A 22,864-nucleotide genomic window follows, 5' to 3' on the forward strand; every position below is an offset into this window, starting at 1 on the left:
TTCTTGTGCAGAATGTAGACGTATTCGCTTGGAGCTCATACAAGGTGCCTAGGGTAGACTCTGAGTTTATAGTTCATAAGCTCAACGTGGACCCACTGTACCCTTAAAGAAGCAGAGGCCAAGGAGATCAGTAAAGGAGCTTGTCGAAGCTGTCAAACAAGAAGTCAAGAGATTAAAGAAAGTGGGGGCTATAAAGGAGACATTCTTTCCGGAGTGGCTTGCGAATACCGTGGTGGTGAAGAAGAAGAATGGCAAGTGGAGGGTTTGTGTTGACTTCACTGACCTGAACCGAGCATGCCTGAAGGATCCGTTTCTGATGCCGAAGATTGATCAGTTGGTAGATGCCACTTATGGACACCCGAGGATAAGCTTTCTGGACGTTTTTCAAGGTTATCATCAAATCGCCTTAGCTACCGAGGATCAAGAGAGGACGACATTCATTTCCCTTGATGCTAACTACCATTATACTGTGATGCCATTTGGATTAAAGAGTGTTGGAGCCACATATCAACGAATGATGACAAGGATGTTTAGAGATAAGATTGGGTGTACAGTTGAGGTGTACATTGATGACATTGTGGTAAAAAGAAAACGGGAGATGCAGCATATTGACGATCTTAAAGAGGTGTTCGAAATACTTCGATGGCATAAGCTGCGCCTCAATGCTTATAAGTGTGTTTTCGAAGTGGGGGCTAGCAAGTTCATAGGGTATTTGATCACTAACCGAGAAATAGAAGTCAACCCCGATCAAATTGAAGCCATAAAATGCCTCAAACCGCTGAGCAGTCCGAAGGAAGTTCAAAAATTGACCAGCATGTTAATTGCTCTTAACCGGTTTATCTCCAAATTTACTGATCAGTGCCGTCCATTTTACCAGCTTTTGAAGAAATGGAAGGGATTCCAATGGAATGAGGAGTGCGAAAAAGCTTTTCAGGATTTGAAGGAATATTTGGTGCAGGCATTTATGCTGATAGCCCAAAGCCTGTGGAGGATTTGTTCATGTATCTCTCAATGTCTAGACATGTCGTGAGTGCTGTGCTTCTAAGGGATCTAGGAGTGCAACGGCTAGTGTATTGTGTTAGAAAAATCTTGGTTGACGCCAAGACAAGGTACTTGCCCCTGGAGAAGTTGGTGTTAGCACTAGTGCATGCCACAAGGAAGTTGCCCCACTATATTCAAGCTCATACCATCTATGCGCTAACTAAATATACCTTGTAGTCATTATTAGAAAGATCTGATTTCACGGGCCGAATAGCTAAATGGGGGACTCAGCTTGGCTCCTTTGACATTAGATACAGGCCGAGAAGTTTGGTGAAGGGCCAGGTTCTTGTCGACTTTGTTGCAGAATTTTTTCAGAGGAAGGAGATGGAAGTGATTTGTCATGTCGATGTCCGCCCTTGGAAGGCATATGTGGACGGCGCTTCCAGCGCAACGGGGGCTAGGGCTAGAATTGTCATTATTACACTAGAGGGGATAAGGCTAGAACATTCTTTCAGGTTGGGCTTTAGGGCTTCCAACAACGAAGCCAAGTACAAAGCTTTGATTGCTGGATTGAGAGCTGTTTGAGATATGGGTGCTCGGAAAGTTGAGATTTATTCAGACTCTCGGTTGGTTGTCAGTCAGGAACAGGGCAATTTCGAAGCTCAAGATCCCTGAATGAAGGAGTCATTACGAGTGGCAAGGCAAGTAATGGGCCATTTTCTTAAAGCAAAGGTGGCCCAAATGACCAGGGGGCAGAATCAACATGCAGACTCTCTAGCCACTCTAACATCATTAATAACTAAGGAGGTACCTTAGTTAATCAAAGTGGAGCTCGTGGCAAAAACAAGCATTAACATGGCAGTAGGCATTTCAGTGGTAGTATTTTTTCGGGCCATGCTGGATAGACCCAATCATTGATATTTTGGCCGAGGATCGGGTGCTAGACGATGAAAAGGAAGCTAGTAGGGTACGCCAGATAGCCACTCGGTACTGATTGTTGGTAAACCGGGAGCTGTACTGGAGGTCTTTTGGGGGGCCATATCCTTTATGCTTGTGGCCTAAGAAAGTTAGTGAACTTTTGACTAAACTCCATGAGGGGGTATGCGGCAGCCATGTTGGAGGATGCACGTTGGCACATCGAGTGATGACTTAGGGGTTTTGGTGGCCACAAATGCAAAAGGACGTTGCCGAATATGTGCAGAAGTGCAAACAATGCCAAAAGCACGCCCCATTGATCCATCACCAGCAGGATGTCTGAATCCTGTCAGTAGCCCTTGGCCTTTTGCACAGTGGGGGTTGGACATTGTCGGTCCGTTTCCTAGGCCCACGAGCAACCGCAGGTTTGTTTTAGTGGTCATGGACTACTTTACCAAATGGACAGAGGCTGAGGCATTGGCTAATATCTGGGATATAGATGTTAAAAATTTTGTGTGAAAAAACATAGTTACAAAATTTGGAGTTCCGAAGTCTCTCGTGTCTGACAACGGGTTGCAGTTCGACAGTAGAGCCTTCTGCAAGTTCTGCAGTGATCTTGACATCAAAAATAGATATTCCACCCTAGCCTATCCACAAAGCAATGGCCAAGCCAAAGCCATCAACAAAGTGATTGTAAAGGGATTAAAGAAAAGATTGGAAGGTGCAAAGGGTAGATGGGCCGAGGAGCTTCCAAGCATTTTATGGGCATACCACACAACCCCCAGAAGATCCATGGGAAAAGCCCCATTTTCCTTGATGTACGGAGCGGAAGCTGTCATTCCGGCCGAGGTGAACCTATGCAGTACACGGGTTATGGGATTTGCTCCCACCTATAATGATGAATTAATGGTAAGGTAGTTAGATTTGTTAGAAGAATGTTGAGAATTAGCGACAATACATCTGGCCAAGTATCAATAGCAGTTTGCCCGACGTTATAACTGGGATGTAAAGACAAGGGGATTCGGCACCAGAGACTTAGAACTACATAAAGTGGTAGGAAATATGCGAGACACCAATGCGGGAAAGTTAGCCTCAAACTGGGAAGGACCTTATAGAGTGAACACCATCGCTGGCACAGGGGCATACTATTTGGAAGACTTAGACGAAAAACCACTTCCCCGGCCATGGAATGCCTACAATCTGAAGAAATTTTACCATTGATTATTAGTACGCGGGGGCACAAATTTAGTATAATGTCGTATATGCACATTATTAATTAATACAAAGATGATGTTTATCCCTGCAGATGTATCTGTACCTATAATTCCATCGTTTGCTAACATTAGCCTTGGTCAACTAACGCAAGGGGAACTAAGGCTAATTATTCTAAGGACAGAAACCTACTTCTCGGTTCGACTTAATCATCGAGCAAGTGGAAGCCTTACATCAAATTGTTCTAAGGACATAAACTTGCTTCTCGGTTTGACCTAATCACCGAGCGGGTGGAAGCCTTACGTCAAATTATTTTAAGGATAGAAACCTGCTTCTCTATTCGACCTAATGACCGAGTAGGTGGAAGCCTTACGTCAAATTATTCTAAGGACGGAAACCTGCTTCTCAGTTCGACCTAATCACCGAGCAGGTGGAAGCCTTACGTCAAATTATTCTAAGGACAGAAACCTAGTTCTTGGTTCGACCTAATCACCGAGCAAGTAGAAACCTTACGTCAGATTATTCTAAGGACGGAAACCTGCTTCTCGGTTCGATTCTAATCACTGAGCAGGTGGAAACCTTATGTCAAATTATTGTAAGGACAGAAACCTACTTCTCGGTTCATCCTAATTACCGAGTAAGCGGAAACCTTAAATCAAAACATTTGAAGGCAAAGTAAACTCCGATTTGAATAACCGGCCATCATAGATGAGAAATTAAGGTATGATGATTAAGTTGACAACCACAATCATTTGAAAATCAGCAAATGTTTGCAAACAGGGATAAAAAAAAGGAGTCCAGTCACCATCTTGGGATGACTAATCAAACAACTAAAAATTAATCCATTGTTCGATCACCACAACCCGATGACTATAGGCAAACCATTTAAACCAAAAGATGAAGATAAGACGTAAGAATAATTAAAAACTTTCACAACTAGACAGTTGGGTCAATTTCTATGGCTGAACATCATTCGTCGGCAGTTGGCTAAATGGCAGGAGGGGGTAGAATTGGTGTGTCCTCGGTAGGCTGGGCTTCAGGAGTACTGGTGACTTCCAGGTCAATGGCCTCCACGTGAGAGTTGATTTCTTGCACTAACTCCCTCATACTGAGGGTGTCCTCATCATTAGCAACAATGGGATTTAGGGTGGGTAGAGGCTCGGGGAAAGGAATCTGCTCTAGGTTCCTCAATGGAGGGTCGTCCGGCACCTCCATGGCTTGAAAAGAAACCATCTAGCCCTCTTGGAAACCGAGCTTCCACTCTTCATGAACATTCGGCTCGGTAGAATTCTCTGTGTCTGTGAAGCTAGCATTGTACCACTTATCTTCACATGTTTCTAAGGACACATTCAAGTCTACTATCTGGTCTACTTGCGATAAATTGAGACTCTCTGCTTGTGCCAGTTTGAGCTCGGTGCTACCTAGCTTCACTTCCAAATCAACCAGCCTCTACTCTATCAAAGCCTGGGCCTTCTCGAAATTTGCAGCCCTCTTCTCGGCAGCCGCGGCGACCTCGCCCTTCTCCTTTGCTGTTGCTTTAGCAACATCCTCCAATGCCCTTTCCCGTTCGGCATCTTCAGCTGCCTCCTTTAGTCATCCATCCATTACATGGGTCAGTTGTGTAGCCTGAGAACACAGAAACGCCTGGGCAAGTGAGTTTAACAAAAGTGTAAGTTGGCCCAAGGAAAAACACAGACAAGGAATGTCACTGCTATAACGTGCCATTGCAGCCGGGAGGTTAAAGACTCGTCAACGGCCTCCACATAGAAGCAAACATACTCAGGTAGGAGGAGGCCCTGGGTCAGGCTCTGGACAACCCAGCCTCCCTCACCTTGGGCATAAGTTCTGTTGCTGGCTGTGACAAGAAGAGGCTTACTCCCCAGCTTAAAGATGGGCTGCCAGCTTACAGTCAAACGGGAGGAAAACGCCACGTTTGACCCCAACTGAGTGGCTGGCTGAGTGGCACCACCAGGCTGTCGTATAACTATTCCCCATGTTGGCCGAGTGGGAGGAGTTCTCGGTGGAGCATCCCCCAGGCCCCTGGATGGTTGGTCGGTTGTTCGCTGCCTTTTTTGGGAGCGGGCAGGAGCGGGGGGAGGAGTCTAACTTACCGGAAGTGGCTGTTGTTGCCCCGACGAATTGACGCCAGGCACTAAACGAGCTAAGCCCATCTTTCACCTGATCACCATTTCGTTATCCTCTTGATCGGCCTCTACTTCCAAGGAATTCACAGACTTGGCTACTGCTGGTTCGGCTGCTTGAATTGGGGATTTTGGCTCCCCAACAGGAACATGAACTCTACGGCTTTAAGACATAAGTTCGGTCGAGGCGTCCCTCACCGGTGCAAGATCATCTGCAGTAGTATATCGGGGGCTGAGGTCCCGAGCTTCACCAATGATTAGCCCTGTAGGAAGTAGGTTGGCGTGTCGTATGTCTATGTATGACAATAAAGGGCTGTCCACCAGCAACGCCTAACTGAACGGTTGCCAAGTTTTGTAAATGGGGGTGCAGTCGAGTATAAGGTGTGTCGCTCGGAGCTGCTTGTCGGAGTTCACGAATATTTTAAACCTGAGCACGAAGTTCAAATCTCGCACGTGTACCACTCTAATGTCCAGGGTAAACCTTTTGCTTTCTGTGACAAGACAATACAAAAGTCGGTTAGTGCCTGTATGAACAAAATAATCTGAGTAAATCACAATTTAAAAGCAAAAGATGCTCGGTACCAACTAACATCACGCGGTGAAAGAGGACAGGGGAGCTCATCGGCAAGTCAATTGGCGCTCACCCGGACGAATTCTCCTGCCGAGTTCCTATTGGAGTTAGGAAGGCATGATATAAGGCATACCCGCATGTCCCTAGTTTTAAAATAATAGTCGGGCCTAACATTGCTGCACAAACTATACATAAAGTTGATATCATGATGGTTCAGTTGCAACCCATATTTTTGGTTTAGTCTACTAACACAACTCACAATCCGGTAAAAATTGGAAAAGAGTTGGTTGGGGCATAAGCCATAAAACCTAAGGGTACCTACAATGAGAGAGTCCACGGGAAACCTAACCCCACCCTCTAGTATGACTATCAAAGGGAAAAATGTTACATTTGAACCGGAGTACCTCTGGATAGCGATATCGCCCTCATGACAATTAGCAATATCAACATCTCTAAGAATGCCATAAGTTGCTCTGAAACTAGGCAAAGCCGCTTCAGATTTGAGAAGATGAGAATAACCCATTCTTAAGGCTCTAAGAGTGAAGAAAAACTTGAAAGAAGAATAGAGAGTCAAGAGGACTTAATGTGGGCTCTAAGAAATGATGATCTGGGCTGGAGGATCTATGCACGGCAGAGAGGGAATCGAAGAAGAGATGATGTAAAAAAATGGCAAGAGAGTTCAGGAGAGGCTATTTATAAGGCTAAAAACATTTAATGAAGTAGGAGGCGGGAAAAACTCTTCTAATCACTTTTGGTAACCCCCACATGCGTAGGCTTAGTTTACGAACCGTTAGGTATAATTACTAATGTGATAGCCTAGCGCAACACTTCTTTTCAGAAAGCATTTAAGGTCACTTGGTTCGTTTAACAGTTGACGATCGGGCTTCCTCGGGAGGACATCAATGATACCCGAGCTGTCCTTGATTTGCTCTCGAAAATCGGTTGCGAATCAATGGGGGACTATTGTACAGGGCTGGGCCCTAGGGTCATTAGGCCTTGGACCCTAGTCTTATGGCACCATACCGGGCAGGGCCCTTGAGATATAGCACCTGGCCCTTTCCCATTTGGAGTTGCGATCTCAATCCGAACACCCCTTGAGACCCAATATGAGCCCAAAAGCCGTAACGGGACCATTTTGTCTCAAACGTCAAAAACGAGTCACTCCCCCTAATCTATCTCAACTTGAACGGCTGCGTGATTGCTCGGCAATGCAACGTCACGTCTTCCTAGTACTGCCTTAGGGAATATTGCCGCCAAGCAGTCCTTTAAAGATGGAATCAGTTCTAATGCCATTACCACCTATCTCAACAAAATACCCACTTAGGGACGATGTGATTGGACCTCCATCAGAAGGTAATCATAACCCCTCCATTCGTCTCCAACTATAAATAGGATGATAGAGTAAGAAAAATGGGTTGGCAATAGTGGGGGGAGGACAAAGAGAAAAGAGTGATTGTTTCAAGGAGTGATTGAGAGAGAGAGAGAGAGAGAGAGAGAGGCTTGCATCATCAAGGGTGAGTGGCTAAGTCTCCATGTGAAGGACCACCCATAGTCGGAAACTCAAAACCCACAATACAAATAGATTGTGAGCTCAAAAATAGTTTAAGTCTGTTAACAATATTTTTGGCACGCACAGTATTAATTTATTGCGTTATATGATAAATAAGTTTTAAATTGTGCAAGATTAGAGTATAAAGTGATCACATCATTTAGTAAAGTTACGATCTTACTTTTGATTGTTCTATTCCTAAAAATTTTATTTTAGTTAAACTATAATATTCTATTATAAATTATGTTTTATTTATTTATAAATATTTTTTAAAATTATAAATGTTTATTAGAAAATATCCATTCAGATATGAAAAACTATTAAAATAGAAGAAGGAAAAACTAGGAAAAAAAAAATTTAATCTCAAAAGAAATCTGTAGATAAATTTGTTATTTATATTAAACAAGACACAACAAAAAATTTGGGTGAAAATATAACAAATAAATAAATAAATAAATAATTTATTAAAAATATTTAGAAGATAATAATGAAAATAGTGGTAATTAAATAAATATTATTTAATATATATTTAAATATTATAAATAAAATAAAAAACTCCACTTAAAGTTTTCGCTTTAAATCCCAAAATTGGTTGAGCTGCCCTGAAAAAGATGGTTCATAAAATGACTAAACACTAGTATTGATGACCTCCTAAGCACTCAAAGGAAAAAAAAAAAAAAAAAAAAAAATTGTCCACTAAGTACTTTTACCAGAATACAAATCGAGTGGCCAAGAACATGTGGTGGCTAAAGCATTTCAACTAGCTTTGATCATACCCCTTTTAGGCTTAAGACAATTAAGTTTTCGAGATTCATTCTTACCTAAAATAGTTAAATGTTTACTGTAGTCTACTAAACTAAACTTGTGGTTTGGATTGATTTATACCAACCCTTGAGTCCATTGTCAACAGCTGAGATTGTGCCAAGATACTAAAATTTAGCACTAAAACAAGGGTGTTTTCTTAACACTAAAACTTATATGCATGTTACAGTATTAAATAAATCTAGGAACATACCATTTTCACAATATATTAAAGTGATTCATTGTGAGTGGTGGACACTTTTTGCTCACCATTTTTTTTTCCATTGCTCACAATTGATTATTTCAACAAATTGTAAATTAAGTGTGCCCATAATATAATTATGCCCTATTACTATAATCTAAGTTTGAGGAAATTATATATTATGATATTTCCATAAATAATTAAATCTTCATTTTAAAGAATATCATATGTTATTGTATTTTTGTAATACCATGTGGTCGTAGGGCACTGAACCTTATGTACTCTTATTTATACCCTATTTTGAGTTTTTTGCAATACACAATTCTTAATAGCAAAGAAATAACTGGACGGATTTTTTTCGCTGTGCATATAAGCTGTTAGGCCAAGTCAAACTGTCAAACCACGTTAATTCTCTCTCTCCCTAGATGTGGTTGTTGTCGTTGAGGTCATGTTTGGCTGAAAGAAAAACTCAACGACAACAACCACCACTATCAAAAATTAAATGACAGATATTCTTTGTGAAGATATTTTAAATTCTAAATTCTTTACAGAAATTTTAATTCACCATATGGAAAGAATAGCTGCATATAATTGGTTAAAGAAAAATCCACGCATAAAGTGACTGTATGGAAAAAACCAGAGAACGACGACTGAATCAAGTTGACTAAAAATAAAGTGACTTATTAAAGAGATTTAACAACCAATACGAACTAGACTAGGGAACTTGTCCTGAAAGAACTAGGTTCTGAAGGAAGGGTCAATGTTGTTTCCTGAAATCTTTAATAGTCTTAAGCTTAGCTCAACTGCAATCCTCCAAAAGTTGGTAAAAGCCTTGAGGTCAAGACACCATGAAGGACTTTCATTTCTTTTCTTTTCCCTCGTTTCGTTTTTTTAGGTTGGGAGAGACTATTTGACCACATGCACGCTCCTTTAATTCTTTACTTTCCGAGCAACAATACACTACTTACTACGTATTCAAAAAAATTGACCATCTTTTTTACATTTGTTAAGTTGACAAGGTTTTACTAGTTTATATTTGAGCTCATCATTCATATAACTTTTTATCTATTATTAATAATTTGTTACATTAATAGGTATCAAATTTTTTGGGCCTAGAATTTCTTTTATTTTCCACTAAAAGATTAAAATATATTAATAATCGTCTATATTGGTGTGTAATAATCTCAACTCAAATTTCTAAGTAGGAGAATGAGAGAAGCTAATATATGTTATTTTCTGCACGTGCAAAGCAAAGAGGGTGAGTCTTGAGACCGTGTCCGTGGGTATATATATTATATTAGATGGTGGTGTGCTAACCATAAAAGACGGCTTTCCCTTCCCACCAAATTTTGAAACTTTCCAAGTATGGACTCAGAGACTAGGGCTGTCCACGGGTCGGGTTGGGTCGGTTTTGGACCCAACCCGGACTCGACCCGCCGGCGTCGGGTGGAGGGGCGGAGGAACCCATAACCGACTGCCGGAAAAATCGGTTGACTCGGTTTCGGGTGCGGGTGAGCGTCGGTCGGGCCGGGCGGGTCACCGGAATAAAGAAATGATCAAAATCTGAAAAAAAGCGTCGCCGGAATCTGAAAAAAATCACCGGATTCTGCATTTTCTCGCCGGATTGTACATGTTTTTGCTGAAAATCGTTGGGATTTGGCCGGATTTCCTTGAATCGAAGCTTGATCTCGTCGGATCTCCTCGATTCGAAGCTTGTTTTCGCTGGATCTTCTTGAATCTAAGCTCGATCTTACTAAATACAGTCGAGTTCTCTTTAGATCTCCTCGAATCTAAGCTTCATCTTGCCGGAGTTGGCCAAATTTAAGCATATTTGAGTGAGGATTTGAGCGGATTTGAGTAAAGAAAGGCCAACCATCGCCGGATCGGAGTTAAGAAACCCAAACGTCGCCGGATTTCAGCTTCTTTTTGAGGTTTTGTCGGGCGGGTCGGGTAGATCGGGTTCTTGAGGACGAAACCCGTCACTCGACCCGCCGGGGTCGGGTTCTGAAGACTGGGACCCGTCACCGACCTGTCGGAGGTGTCGGTCCGGCCGTGACGGGTAGGTTTCGGTCGGGCTGATCGGGTCCGGCGGGTCGTCGGGTACTCTGGACAGCCCTACCAGAGACCATACTAACTCATTGTGAGTTTAAATAGTACTATAGTTATCATAAATTCTTCTTTATTGAATCTCCAACAACTAAGATTTTAATAGGGCATTCTAACAAAAAAAACAAAAAAAATATTTTAATAGGGGAAAAAAACTATATGATTTTGTAATTTAGAATTTTTTTTATAGGGTAATTTAGTATATTGGTTTGGAAGGAATGAGTAGAGGTCCCAGTAGACATGGCAAAACAAGTCAAAATTTTCTGTCCTGACCCGACTAGAAAAATACCCGACCCAAACTCGATTTTTTTTTTTTTTTTTACCCAAAGCAAAACAGGTTGACTTGTGACCCAACTTGTGTTTTTTGCAAGTCAACCCGACCCAACCTGCAACCCGAACCATTTTTGAAAACATTTTTTTTTGTTGTAAAAAAATAAAAATTAAATTAAGACAATATTGGTTTAATTGTTTATTATGAGCTTTAAGGAAACAATTGAGACATAACTGCATGCAAATGAATTGAAAGATGAATAGTTGAGCATTCTGTAATGAGTCAAGATTTTTAGATATTAAATAGCAAAATACATGTCAAGATAATTTGGTTACAGTAGAGTTAAAAACGTGGATTTAAAATTGTAGATATGTGAATTTAAGGAAACAATTGAGACATAACTGCATGCAAATGAATTGAAAGATGAATAGTTAAGCATTCTGTAATGAGTTAAGATTTTTAGATATTAAATAGCAAAATACATGTCAAGATAATTTGGTTACAGTAGAGTTAAAAACGTGGATTTAAAATTGTAGACATGTGTGAGAAACATTCATAAGTGTGAAAATAGTGAAGTCAAAGTATCAAATTAGCATAAATTATGAATGCTTAAACTTATTTTTTTAAATTTATGTCCAAAATAAACGGCTTTTCAAAATAAATTATGATATTTTCTAGAGTGTGTGTTGCTTAACAATAATATGATATTCATAAAAAAAATCATATATAAATATGTAAACAATCAAACTTTAATGTGTATTCTCAAATTGAAATAGTGTCAATCACAATTAATAATAGTTTATAAAATTAATTTTCAAGACTGTAAACTTCTTATATGTTTTTATTCTTTGTCAAATGAGTTATCCAATAAGTCATTTGTAATTTTGTTTTATATTTTGGGATGCTGATATTGTGTAGAAATAAAACTTGTGTATTTATTTTACTTATCTTCGTGTTATTTTGTTTTAATTAGTAATGTTGAGATTTGTATAATTTTAAATTTAATAAATAAGTATTAATAAATTTAACTGAGTTCATTCTTTGATATAAGTTGTGCATTTAAAGTAATGCATTTTACATCAAATAATTTGTTGCAGGACTTTCCAAATGGCAAATACATATTGTTTTCTTTATAAAAAAAAATTATGTGAAATATGGGTCAACCCGAACCGACTCGCAACCTGACTGACACAAACCCGTTTTTAACCCGCTTAAAATGACCTATTTTTGACCCGCAACCCGATTGACCCAACCCAACCCGACCGTTTTGCCATGTCTATGTCCAAGCATGCATTGGGGGTAGTTGATTTTGAGGTTTTTTCAATCCAATTTGACATTCTCGTAACTTTCTCATATTGAGAAATTTTCAATTGTTTAATTGAAATCAATTTTTGAGCATTGACTAATAATTAATACCAAATGTATGCTTGACTCCTGAAAACTAGTTATCATAACTTCTTTTATATTGAATCTCTATCAACTATGATTTTAATAGTTAAGAAAATAATGATAATTATGATTTTATAATTTAGCATTGGTTTGTTGGGAATGAGTAGAGGTAGTGGTGTGTATGGCTCAAGTTGGGTTGGTTGAGTTCATTTCGACATGACTTTCTCAGATTGAGAATTTTTCAAACCAATTCATTGTCTAAAGTAAAATATGTCTTTTTGGATTAAGGGGTTCCGAAATGCCACACTTAAAGTGAACTTTTGTATGAAATGCAAATAACAAATGCAAAATGAAAACAAGTAATTAATTGAAATTCGAAGTTGCTGGCTGGATTGAAGTGAATAATAATCTTAACTCAATTTTCCAAGTATTGATCTAGAGAGTAGAGACTATTTATGATTCACCATTCTAACCCGTGTGACTTTAACTAATAATTAATACCAAATGTATGCTTGACTCCTGAAAACTAGTTATCATAAATTCTTTTATATTGAATCTCTATCAACTATGATTTTAATAGTTAAAAAAATAATGATAATTATGATTTTATAATTTAGCATTGGTTTGTTGGGAATGAGTAGAGGTAGTGGTGTGTATGGCTCAAGTTGGGTTGGTTGAGTTCATTTCGACATGACTTTCTCAGATTGAGAATTTTTCAAACCAATTCATTGTAACTCTAAAAGCAACCCAACCTGGGTTAGGTTGAGTTAATGTCGAACTAGAGTCATTTTGTTGTGTCTATTAAAAAATTTATTTCCATTCAATTATTTAAATACATTGTTTAATTAATTATTATAATTTACATAATATTTCAATTTCATCAAAACTAGGTTTTGAAATACTAAATTAAATCAAACTAGTACATTTACACCAAGTTGCAAATTTTAAAATAAATTAAACTAGCAAACTTTATATATATATATATATATATATATATATATATATATATATATATATATATATAAAATTATTAAAAGCATGAGTTGGATCGGGTTATTAGGGTTGAAATTTTTGCCAACACCCAACCCAAGCTTTAAAAAAAATTTATGACTCAACCCATTAACCTATGAATGGTCTCCAACAATTAATTTACTTCATTTGAATTAATTTAATTTTCAATATTTCACCTAGAAAATGACCATTTTGTTCTCAAATTACATAGTGACTCATTAAGTTGTGAATTTTGCCCCTACATTAAATATGAAATTATATGAACATGTAAGAGCAAACACATCAGTCTATGTAAAAATTTCCTCTATTTTACACAAAAAACTCCTTTTAAAATTTTACACATTCACTTTTACAAATTACCCACATCAGTTCATCTATCTCTACACCCTCTATTAATTAAATAATAATTTTTCACTTTTTTATTAATTTCCTCAACTACCGTCGGGCGCGTCTTTATTTCATTTCTCCTTTTCTTCCGTTCTCGATTAATTTCTCTCTCTCTCTCTCTCTCTCTCCTTCTCTTCATTTCTTCTCTTTCATTTCTCACTCTTCTCTACCCGATCATCTCTCTCACTCTCTCTCTAGCATCAAGCTCGATTCGAAGCTCCGTCCGATTCCAGCGCGATCGTGAGTTTCCGATTCCGACGCTCGGCCGGTCGCGAGCCGATCCGGCGCTCAGGCGCGATCGCGGCTTCCGATCCACGCGCTGAGCGCGATCGCGAGCTCCGATCCGCTCGGCGCGATCGCGAGCTCCGTCCGGCGCTCGAAGCGCGATCCGAGCTCCGATCCGGCGCTCGAGCGCGATCGGAGCTCGTCCGGCGCTCGGCGCGATCGCGAGCTCGATCCAACGCTCGGAGCGCGATCCGGCGAGATCGCGAAGCTCCGATCCAGCGCTCGAAGCGCGATCGCGAGCTCCGATCCAGGCTCGGCGCGATCAAGCGGCTCCGATCCGGCGCTCGAGCGCGATCGCGGCTCGTCCGGCGCTGGAGCGCGATCGCGAGCTTCCTCGATTGCGCTTCGAGCGCGATCGAGTTCGTCCGGCGCTCAGCGCGATCGCGAGCTTCCGATCCAGCGCTCCGTCGCCGATCCGAGCTCCGTCCGGCGTTCTCAGCTCGTCCACGCAGAGACCCACGAGCTCAGACCTGAAGCACGATCTACAAGAGCTCGATCTGTGGTTGTTTGTGTATATGCTGTGTTTTTTTTTTTTTTTGAGCAAAGTATATCTCTCGTATTCGTGTTGAGAAAGTGATGGAGTTCGAGAACGGATCGAGAGAGAGAAAAAAAGGAGCGAAGGGAAAATAGTAAAATATTGTTTAGCCGAGCATACGAATCGTGTATATTTACACGAGCATCTAGCTTGTGGATGAGTTTCCACATTTTTACCTAGTTTTAGATACACTGAGAGCATCCATATCAGTTTATCTAAAATTAGGTATAATACAAATTTTTTTCAATTTTACACATTTTGAGCTACATCAGTGTATCTAAAACTAGGTAAAAATGTGGAAACTCATCCCACAAGCTACGATGCGTGTAAATATACACATCGTAGCTCGGCTTAAACAATATTTTACTATTTTCCTTTCGCTCCTTTTCTCTCTCTCTCGATCCGTTCTCAACGTACTCCATCACTTTCAACACGGAATAGTAGATATACTTTTGCTCAAAAAAAAAAAAAACACGGTACATACACAAACAACCCTACGGTCGAGTCAAGCTTGGACGTGCTTCACCGGTCGGAGCTCGTGGGTCTTGCCGTGGACGGAGCCGCGACGCCGGACGGAGCTCGGACGGCGATCGAGCGTCGGACGGAAGCTCGCGATCGCGCTCGGAGCCGCCGGACGGAGCTTCCGATCGCGCCGAGCGCCGGACGGAAGCTCGCGATCGCGGCCGGAAGCGCCGGATCGGAAGCTCGCGATCGCGCCGAGCGCCGGATCGAGCTCGCGATCGCGCCGAGCGCCGGATCGAGCTCGCGATCGCGCCGAGCCGCCGGATCGGAGCTCGCGATCTCGCTCGGATCGCGCTCCGAGCGCCGGACGGAGCTCGCGATCGCGCTCGAGCGCCGGATCGGAGCTCCGATCGCGCTCCGAGCGGCTGGACGGAAGCTCGGATCGCGCTCGAGCGCCGGACGAGCTCGCGATCGCGCCGAGCGCCGGACGGAGCTCGCGATCGCGCTCCAGCGCCGGACGGAAGCTCGCGATCGCGCCGGAGCGCCGGATCGGAGCTCGCGATCGCGCCGAGCGCCGGATCGAGCTCCGATCGCGCTCGACCGGGCCTTGGAGCTCGATCGAGCTTGATCCGGAGAGAGTGAGAGAGATGATCTCGGGGTAGAGAGAGTGAGAAATGAAGAGAAGAAATGAAGAGAAGGAGAGAGAGAGAGAGAGAGAGAGAAATTAATCGAACGGAAGAAAAGGAGAAATGAAATAAAGACGCGCCACGTAGTTGAGGAAATTAATAAAAAAAGTGAAAAAAATTATTATTTAATTAATAGAGTGTAGTTAGATATAGATTTAACCGATGTGTAATTTGTAAAAGTGAATGTGTAAAATTTTAAAAGGAGTTTTTTGTGTAAAATAGAGGAAATTTTTACATAGACTGATGTGTTTGCTCTGATGTAGCTCAAAATGTGTAAAATTGAAAAAAATTTGTATTATACCTAATTTTAGATAAACTGATATGGATGCTCTAAGATAACAATTTAATCCTTGGATGTGTAAAAAACACCATTTTTCCCCTTTCAATATTTTGCTTAAAATATAGGATTTTTTTTGAATGTTTGGTTTAGAAATATATATATATATATATATATAAAATACTAAACATACCCTAACCCCCTTAGGTTAACCTAAGACCCCACAACCCCCGGCACTAAGTACCTAAGGAGGTGCCATTACTATTAGACCAACATTTATCATTGTCAAATATTTCTATCAACCACTAAATGATTGATGTAGCTTATGAGAGATATATACTAGCTAATTCGGTATTGCATGGTGATAATCAATCAGCAATACGCTAGACCTAAAATCCATTATTTCATGTTTGGATCGAACCGAGTACATGGTGGTGCACAATCGTTTTGTAAGAGAGAAAGCACTACATGAAGAGATTAAGATGTGTCAAGCCAAGATTGCAGGCCAAGTTGTAGACATGTTCACTAAAGAACTTAGCACTACTAACTAGTAACTACCAAGTTCATAGAATTCAGGAAGTGACGATATAATGACAAAAGAGGAGTTTGAAATTGTTGATGATAAGTGGAGTCGTATTTGATGTCAAAGTTTCAAATCAACCATAATTTCTTTTGACATCATCATATATCTCATTGATCAGTAGTAAGTTTCTTATTTGAAAAAAGATTTTTATGATCCTATAATTGAAGCAATTACACCATAAAACTCAAAACGCCCATTGTTTTGTGGACATTGAAAAGGAAAAGATGGACAAGGAAATGAAGAATGACATGAACGACTGGCCAGGAAATGCCAACGAACGTAAGATATAGGTGGAATGGGCGTCATAGTTAAGTGTGGTAGCTTTCAACCACTAATAATAAGAGGCACATCTTCACCTACCACAACCCATTTCATCATCCCCTCCTTTCCTTACCAAACTCTCTTTTTCTCACTTTAAGTTTATGTTTTCATTTTTTTATTTTCCTCATTGTGTTCAATATGTTTTTAGTTGATCAAATCACTATTCTAATGAAAGTATTAGTGTTCACCTTATACTATAATTTATTCATTTTCAATGCTAATGATTAGGATAACAATTGTTTATCTTAACAATAACAATGGGATAAATATAAAACCCTATTTATTTTACTGAGGAAAAAAGTTTGGTGGGGAAAATGATAGAAGAGCAAATTTGAGATATCTAAAAAAAAATATTCATCATATCTAAATAATAAGCCAAAAATGACTTCATTTTCAGCATTAATTGTTTTTATAAACGAAATTCTCTCTACGTGGTTTTGAAACTTACTTGGTTGGTTTGTGTGAAAGTAAGAATCTAGATGGAAGTAATACATAATGCCAATCTTGGGTCTAAAAGCTTGACTTGTTCTCCTTCATCAAGGCCAAATAAATAAAGCTTGACTTATTTGTCATAGCAATCAAGCGTGAAGTTAAAAAATTTGCTTCACTTGGTTGGTGAGCACAGCTTGGAAAGCTTCCTAATAAAGCTAAATGTGGAAATCCATTCAATTTAACGTGCATTTCTCAAGGTACTTTCATTATCTTAACACTGTTTCTTTTTAATTTTTTAAGTGTTTGATCAAATGTGAAAGGAAGGCCCACTAGAACTAAAATTCTAGTGGATTACCTCCTTTATTGCCTAGCTAATATCCTAAATAAAACATTTAGACAAATTTGAAAGACTTTGGCATCTTATTTTCACATAATATATAGATATATACGTCACATTTTGTACTCATATCTAATATTCGATAATGCATTTAACAACGTATAAAAGAAAAAGTTTGTGAATACAACTTTTGTGCCACAACTTTTATCATAACTTTAATATGATTTATTACGATGATATATTTAATCTGTATAAAAATAATAGACAATCACTTTCAGCCAACTACTACGCATTTGATATCGCAGTATATGCCTTAAGGGAATATTTGCGCATAAAACTATGCAGCCAATATAGCGGCAAGCCAGCAACAATGTTCAATTTGATTTTACATAAATAAGAGTGGGGCCTAATATTGATGGGATATATAGAGATAAAATGTTGATAAAGGCATATGCCAAAGTAAACAAAAAAACCGTAGAAATTCAGCCAAAAAGACATGGCTCCCACACAAATTAAGATGCAAACATCTTAAAAGCTTCTTTCAACATTTGCTTATGAAATATACTTTATATTGGAAATGTATGAGTCTTGCATGGAAAAGAAAATGATATGTTTATGCATAGGAACTAGGAAGTCTTATATATTGATAGAAGGGTAACACCGTAATAGCACTCCGTTTGATGCCTGAGGCTGAGGGGTATGTTTAGAACTCCAGTTCTTTCTCTTTCTCTTTCTCTTTCTCTTTCCCTCTCCCTTCTTCTCATTGGCATCTATATATATAATATTTATAAGGGAATCCCTCTAAACTGGACTTTTTTATAATTTAAAAATACTCCTAAACCTTATTTTTAATAGAAAAACAACTTAAGGATAATCTGGTAAAAATATATATATCCAATTCTATTTAAATTACCTACAAAGTAGGACATTCTTCTACTAATTCATGTCTTTAAAAAAAAAATTATCTAATTTTTTTTTAAGGAAAATTATAACACTAAACAAAAAAAGCCTCATCGCACGCTCAAAGTACATGTGATTAAACTAAATAATAATAATAATAATTTCATAATTAGGATAAGGGATTTAAACTTTGAATGTCTCCGTTGAAAATACCAAAAATTGTCTCACGTATAAAATAAATTAAAGAACAAAACTTTGGTTCAGTAACTTAAGGGGGTTTTTGGTTTGTTGTGATGTGCACTTGATGTGATGCACACTACAATGATGTGACATTAAGGTTTTTGGTTTATTTTATTTTTTCTAATATTACCATAAAATTATAAAATATATCACATCACCTAAATCTCATCACCTTCTTAAACAATGTAAGGTTGTATTTTTGTATTGAGATTAGATTAATATAAAATTACAATAATATAATATTAAGATGTAATGTAACATCACAGCAAACCAAACACCCCCTAAGTGTAATACATTAAATACTCCAATTAATTTAAAAACATGGTTGTATTGATTAAGGGTGGCAATTTGTGTTTGTGTATTGAGTTCATGTCATGTTAATTCAATATTCGATTATATAGGTCAACACTAACCTAACATGTTTATTAAACGAGTCAAGATTCTTCAACCCTAACATGACTCATTTATTAAACAGGTCAATCTTGTTGACATGTTTATTAAATTTTCAAACGAATAAATATTTTTTATATAAAATTCAGAAATAATAAGTAACTGCATCACAAATAATCATTTAAAACTAAAGCATATCTCAATATTACAAATAATCAATCACAATATGTCAAAGAAAATAAACCACAAAAACTAATCAGTTTATATACCTATAATTTGAAGGGTATATTGATAAAATGTCATTTAATTAAATGGGTCAAACAAGTCAAATGAGTTTTATGGCTTGAACACTAATTCAACTCATTTATTAAACAAGTCAATCATGTCAACCGGAATATAATGTTAACTCAACTCATAATTTGCTAATTTTGTGTCATGTTGTGTTGGATTCACGAGTCGTGTCCAATTTTGCCACTACTGGTATTGATAAATGAAATACAAACCCCTACTAAGAAGAATTATGAATATATATTATGCATGAAAAACCTTTTCTAACTTATTGTGATCGTTAGTGAGTTTCATTAGCTGTAATAAACAGCTGAGCCATTAGTTGCATCTAAATGTTGTAGGGCATATAAATTGGGATTGATATTAACTATGATTGAAAAAATAATAATAAAACTATTAGCTCCTAGAAAGTTGGATATATGGTTAACAAAGAGGAAAAAATCTATCATGTTTCCGTTGTATGTTTCTTCTCCCATGAGGGTGAGAAGAAACATGCAACCGAAATACACAATAACTTATCAACAAAAAGAGATGTGTCATTTCTCTATTTATTATAGAAAGTTGCTTGAACTTGAAGAAATAGAAATTTTATGACCAAAGAAAGCACAAAATTTGGATTTCATTTATTTTGTTAAAGTAGTTGGACAAAAGATCAAATAAGTAAATGCAATTGTAGAAAATCAGACACGATACTTAATTATACTTGTCATTCAAGATACTATTATTTATTAGCATTATTTAAGAGCTTCAATTAAATGGTAATAAAAAAATAGTTAAGAACTATGACTTAAAGACGGGTTGCAACATGACCAAGACACAGAACACAAGCAACATGTTAAATACTATAATAACAGACAATTTGGGTATCCTCCACGATTGGGGAATCTAATCTAATTGCCATCCAAGTTAGACTTTGTACATTGATTCTCAAAACAAAAAGAAAAAGGAACACAGAGATTTGTATATATTAGCACACCAAAGAAAAAGAATAAGCCCCCACTTGGAAGAGCACACCCAAATATAATAAGGCCATTACTTCCACTGATGGATAGTTGCCTTCCAGTCATCAATCGAGACAGGCTGGACCGGAAGATGAATTTAAAAGATGGGACAATGAACAACGTTAGAGATGAACTAAATAACATAATAAATAGTATAGAAATAGAATATACCATTCTCCTTGAAAGAAAGGAGTCCATATTTTTTTTTTTTGTTCTGGTCCAAATTTCCCAAACAATTTTAACAAACAAGGTTTGGGCGGATGGTATTCACACTTACACGTAGCCACTAGCCACCAAAAACTTTGTGGCTTCACATCGTTTCTTTTTATCACCTACTTTACATACACCTACCACCAACATTTCTTACTTGCTCTTAGATCTCCTTTTCAATCCATCCTTCAAATTATAAAATTTTTTTTTAAAAAAAAGAAGAAATATAATTCGAAATTAAAATGAAATTTCGTTTTTTTTTTTTTTTTTTGTGTGCAAAACAATAATAACACGGTTAAAAGAAGAATCGGAGGATTTTTGCTAATCTCCACCGGAGGGACACCAAGGCGTCATATCCATTGGATAACTACCCAACACTCGCAAAAACGACGTGAACTCCTGAACCTCAGCCAGCGCATTTTGGGCTCTAACGTCGGCCATAGACGCCTCGAAGTCCACATAAAACATGTACTCGAAATGCTTTGCGGTCCCCACATTCGCATCGTCCACCAACCTGATCGGACGGTTGCGATGCGGCCTCGACTCGATCTTCGTCAGGCTTATGTTCCTGAACGCGAACGCCGACAGCACCTTGAACAGGACCGACGTCCCCTTGTCGTGCGCAAACACAATGCTCGTCTTGAACGGCCGGTCGGTACGAGGTATTATGGGCTCTCGGGCCAGCATGACGAACCGGGTCACGTTGCTCGAGTCGTCCTGGATTCCGTCCGCGAGTATGTTCATCCCGTAGAGACCCGCGGCGCGTGCGCTCGCTATCGCCGCCGTGTCGCGGAGGTTGTTGGCGGCGACGTACTCGGCCGCTCCCGCCGTGTCGTCGACTGCCTCGCGTGCGACGTTGAGGCCGAGTTTCGTGAGGGTGAGCTCGCACTGAGCTAAGGCTTGTGGGTGTGAGATGACCCGGGTCAAGTACTCCTTTCGGACCCCCGGTAAAGCCAAGAGGCAGTGGTGTACGGGTAACTGTACCTCGCCGACTATGTGGAGGCGGTGGCGGAGTAAGAGGTCGTAGTTTCTGTGAATCGATCCGCCGAGTGAGTTCTCGATTGGGAGCACAGCTCGATCGGCAATCCAAAGCTCAACGGCTTGGAAAGCCACTTCGAACTGGTCACAAGGAATGGCTTCGCAGTTCGGGTAAGCTTTTCCGGCCGCGGCTTCAGAGTACGCGCCGGGAACACCTTGGTAAGCAACCCGGATCTGCGACCCGTGCATAGGAGCCGGCGACAGGTCTGTAATAGTTAACGGCTTCGCCTGCGGCCTGTTGTTGTTGATATCTGCGGCTGCGAGGTCAGTTTTGTTCTTGTCTATGATAGGAACAAGGTTGAGATCGATGGTCTTGTGGCCGTTAACGGCGGCGATATGGTCGGCTGAGCCCTCGGAACCGGTTCCGGATCCGGGTTTTTCCGTGGGTTGTTCTTTGGAAACGACTTTACTGGTTAAAATAGCGCAGGAGCTTTGCCAGTCGGCTCGGCTCAAACCGACGCCGTTGGGGAAGTTGACCGAGTCGGATCGGTAAACGCATTGGATTGAGGCGAGTCGGAACGGAGCGAGTCGCGGGCGAGTTGTCCTGATGAAGGACTGTGAAGGAGGAGCAATAGCCTGCATGGTTGTTGTTAGTGGAAATAATTGAAAACAAAAGTGGGAATAGGAGAGAGAGAGAGATGGTGTTTCTGTTTCTGTTTTTTTTTTTTTGTTTTTGGTGATTTTGGTGTTGTTTAGATTTGTAATAAAAAGAATAATTGAAGCTTGTTGTTCTCTGAAATGAGAAACGTCAAGCTGAGAAATGAAAGAGGGGTAATTGGGTTTATATATTAAGAGGAGAGTAGAAGGAGTAGTAGACAAGATGGAGATTGGTCAATCTCACACCTACCCCCATACACCCCATCCGGACTTCTCCAACTCTCTTTGTTTTTTTTTTTTCTTACTTTTATAATTTCTCTCTTCTAAGTTTTAACACTTCAGTTTTGTCTAAATTTGGCAACCGGATTAAAAACTAATTTTTTATTTAAATTATTTTTGTAATGATACGTTAGTATGTAAATTTTTTTTATTTTTTTTTAGAAATGTTAGTTTGTAAACTTGATGTAGTAACTTTGCTTTCCAAATTTATTATATGAGTCCTTAAAAAAATATTTCCATACAAGTTTTATAAAAATCTTTGTTTCTAAAAAACAAAGGAAAAGTCTTATAAAAATCTTTCGGTTAGGTTCAAGTTATACTTTGTGTAACTTTAAACAATATTACACCATATAATAACTTATTATAGAATTCATATTTTGAAAATCTCACTGTTGAAATTATATATTCTATGTGTTCTTAACAACCATGCTAATTTTCATGTCAATTGAATATTATTTACCATTTGA

The 22,864-nt window shown here is 39.1% G+C and overlaps 1 protein-coding gene across 1 annotated transcript; it reads right to left on the reverse strand.

The window, feature by feature from the left end:
• Nucleotides 1-20,731: 20,731 nt before the first annotated feature.
• LOC142607257 (arogenate dehydratase 3-like) lies at nucleotides 20,732-22,272 on the reverse strand. The gene has a single exon (XM_075778684.1). It carries the CDS (start codon nucleotides 22,101-22,103, stop codon nucleotides 20,805-20,807), a length of 1,299 nt encoding a protein of 432 aa, XP_075634799.1. The 5' UTR covers nucleotides 22,104-22,272; the 3' UTR covers nucleotides 20,732-20,804.
• Between the last annotated feature and the right edge of the window lie 592 nt (nucleotides 22,273-22,864).

Source organism: Castanea sativa, chromosome 8 (assembly GCF_040712315.1).
Source record: "Castanea sativa cultivar Marrone di Chiusa Pesio chromosome 8, ASM4071231v1".
Classification (NCBI taxonomy): domain Eukaryota; kingdom Viridiplantae; phylum Streptophyta; class Magnoliopsida; order Fagales; family Fagaceae; genus Castanea; species Castanea sativa.

Excerpts from the sequence above, each read along its gene's own strand:
- LOC142607257 (XM_075778684.1), bottom strand. The coding sequence starts at position 22,103 with ATGCAGGCTATTGCTCCTCCTTCACAGTCCTTCATCAGGACAACTCGC.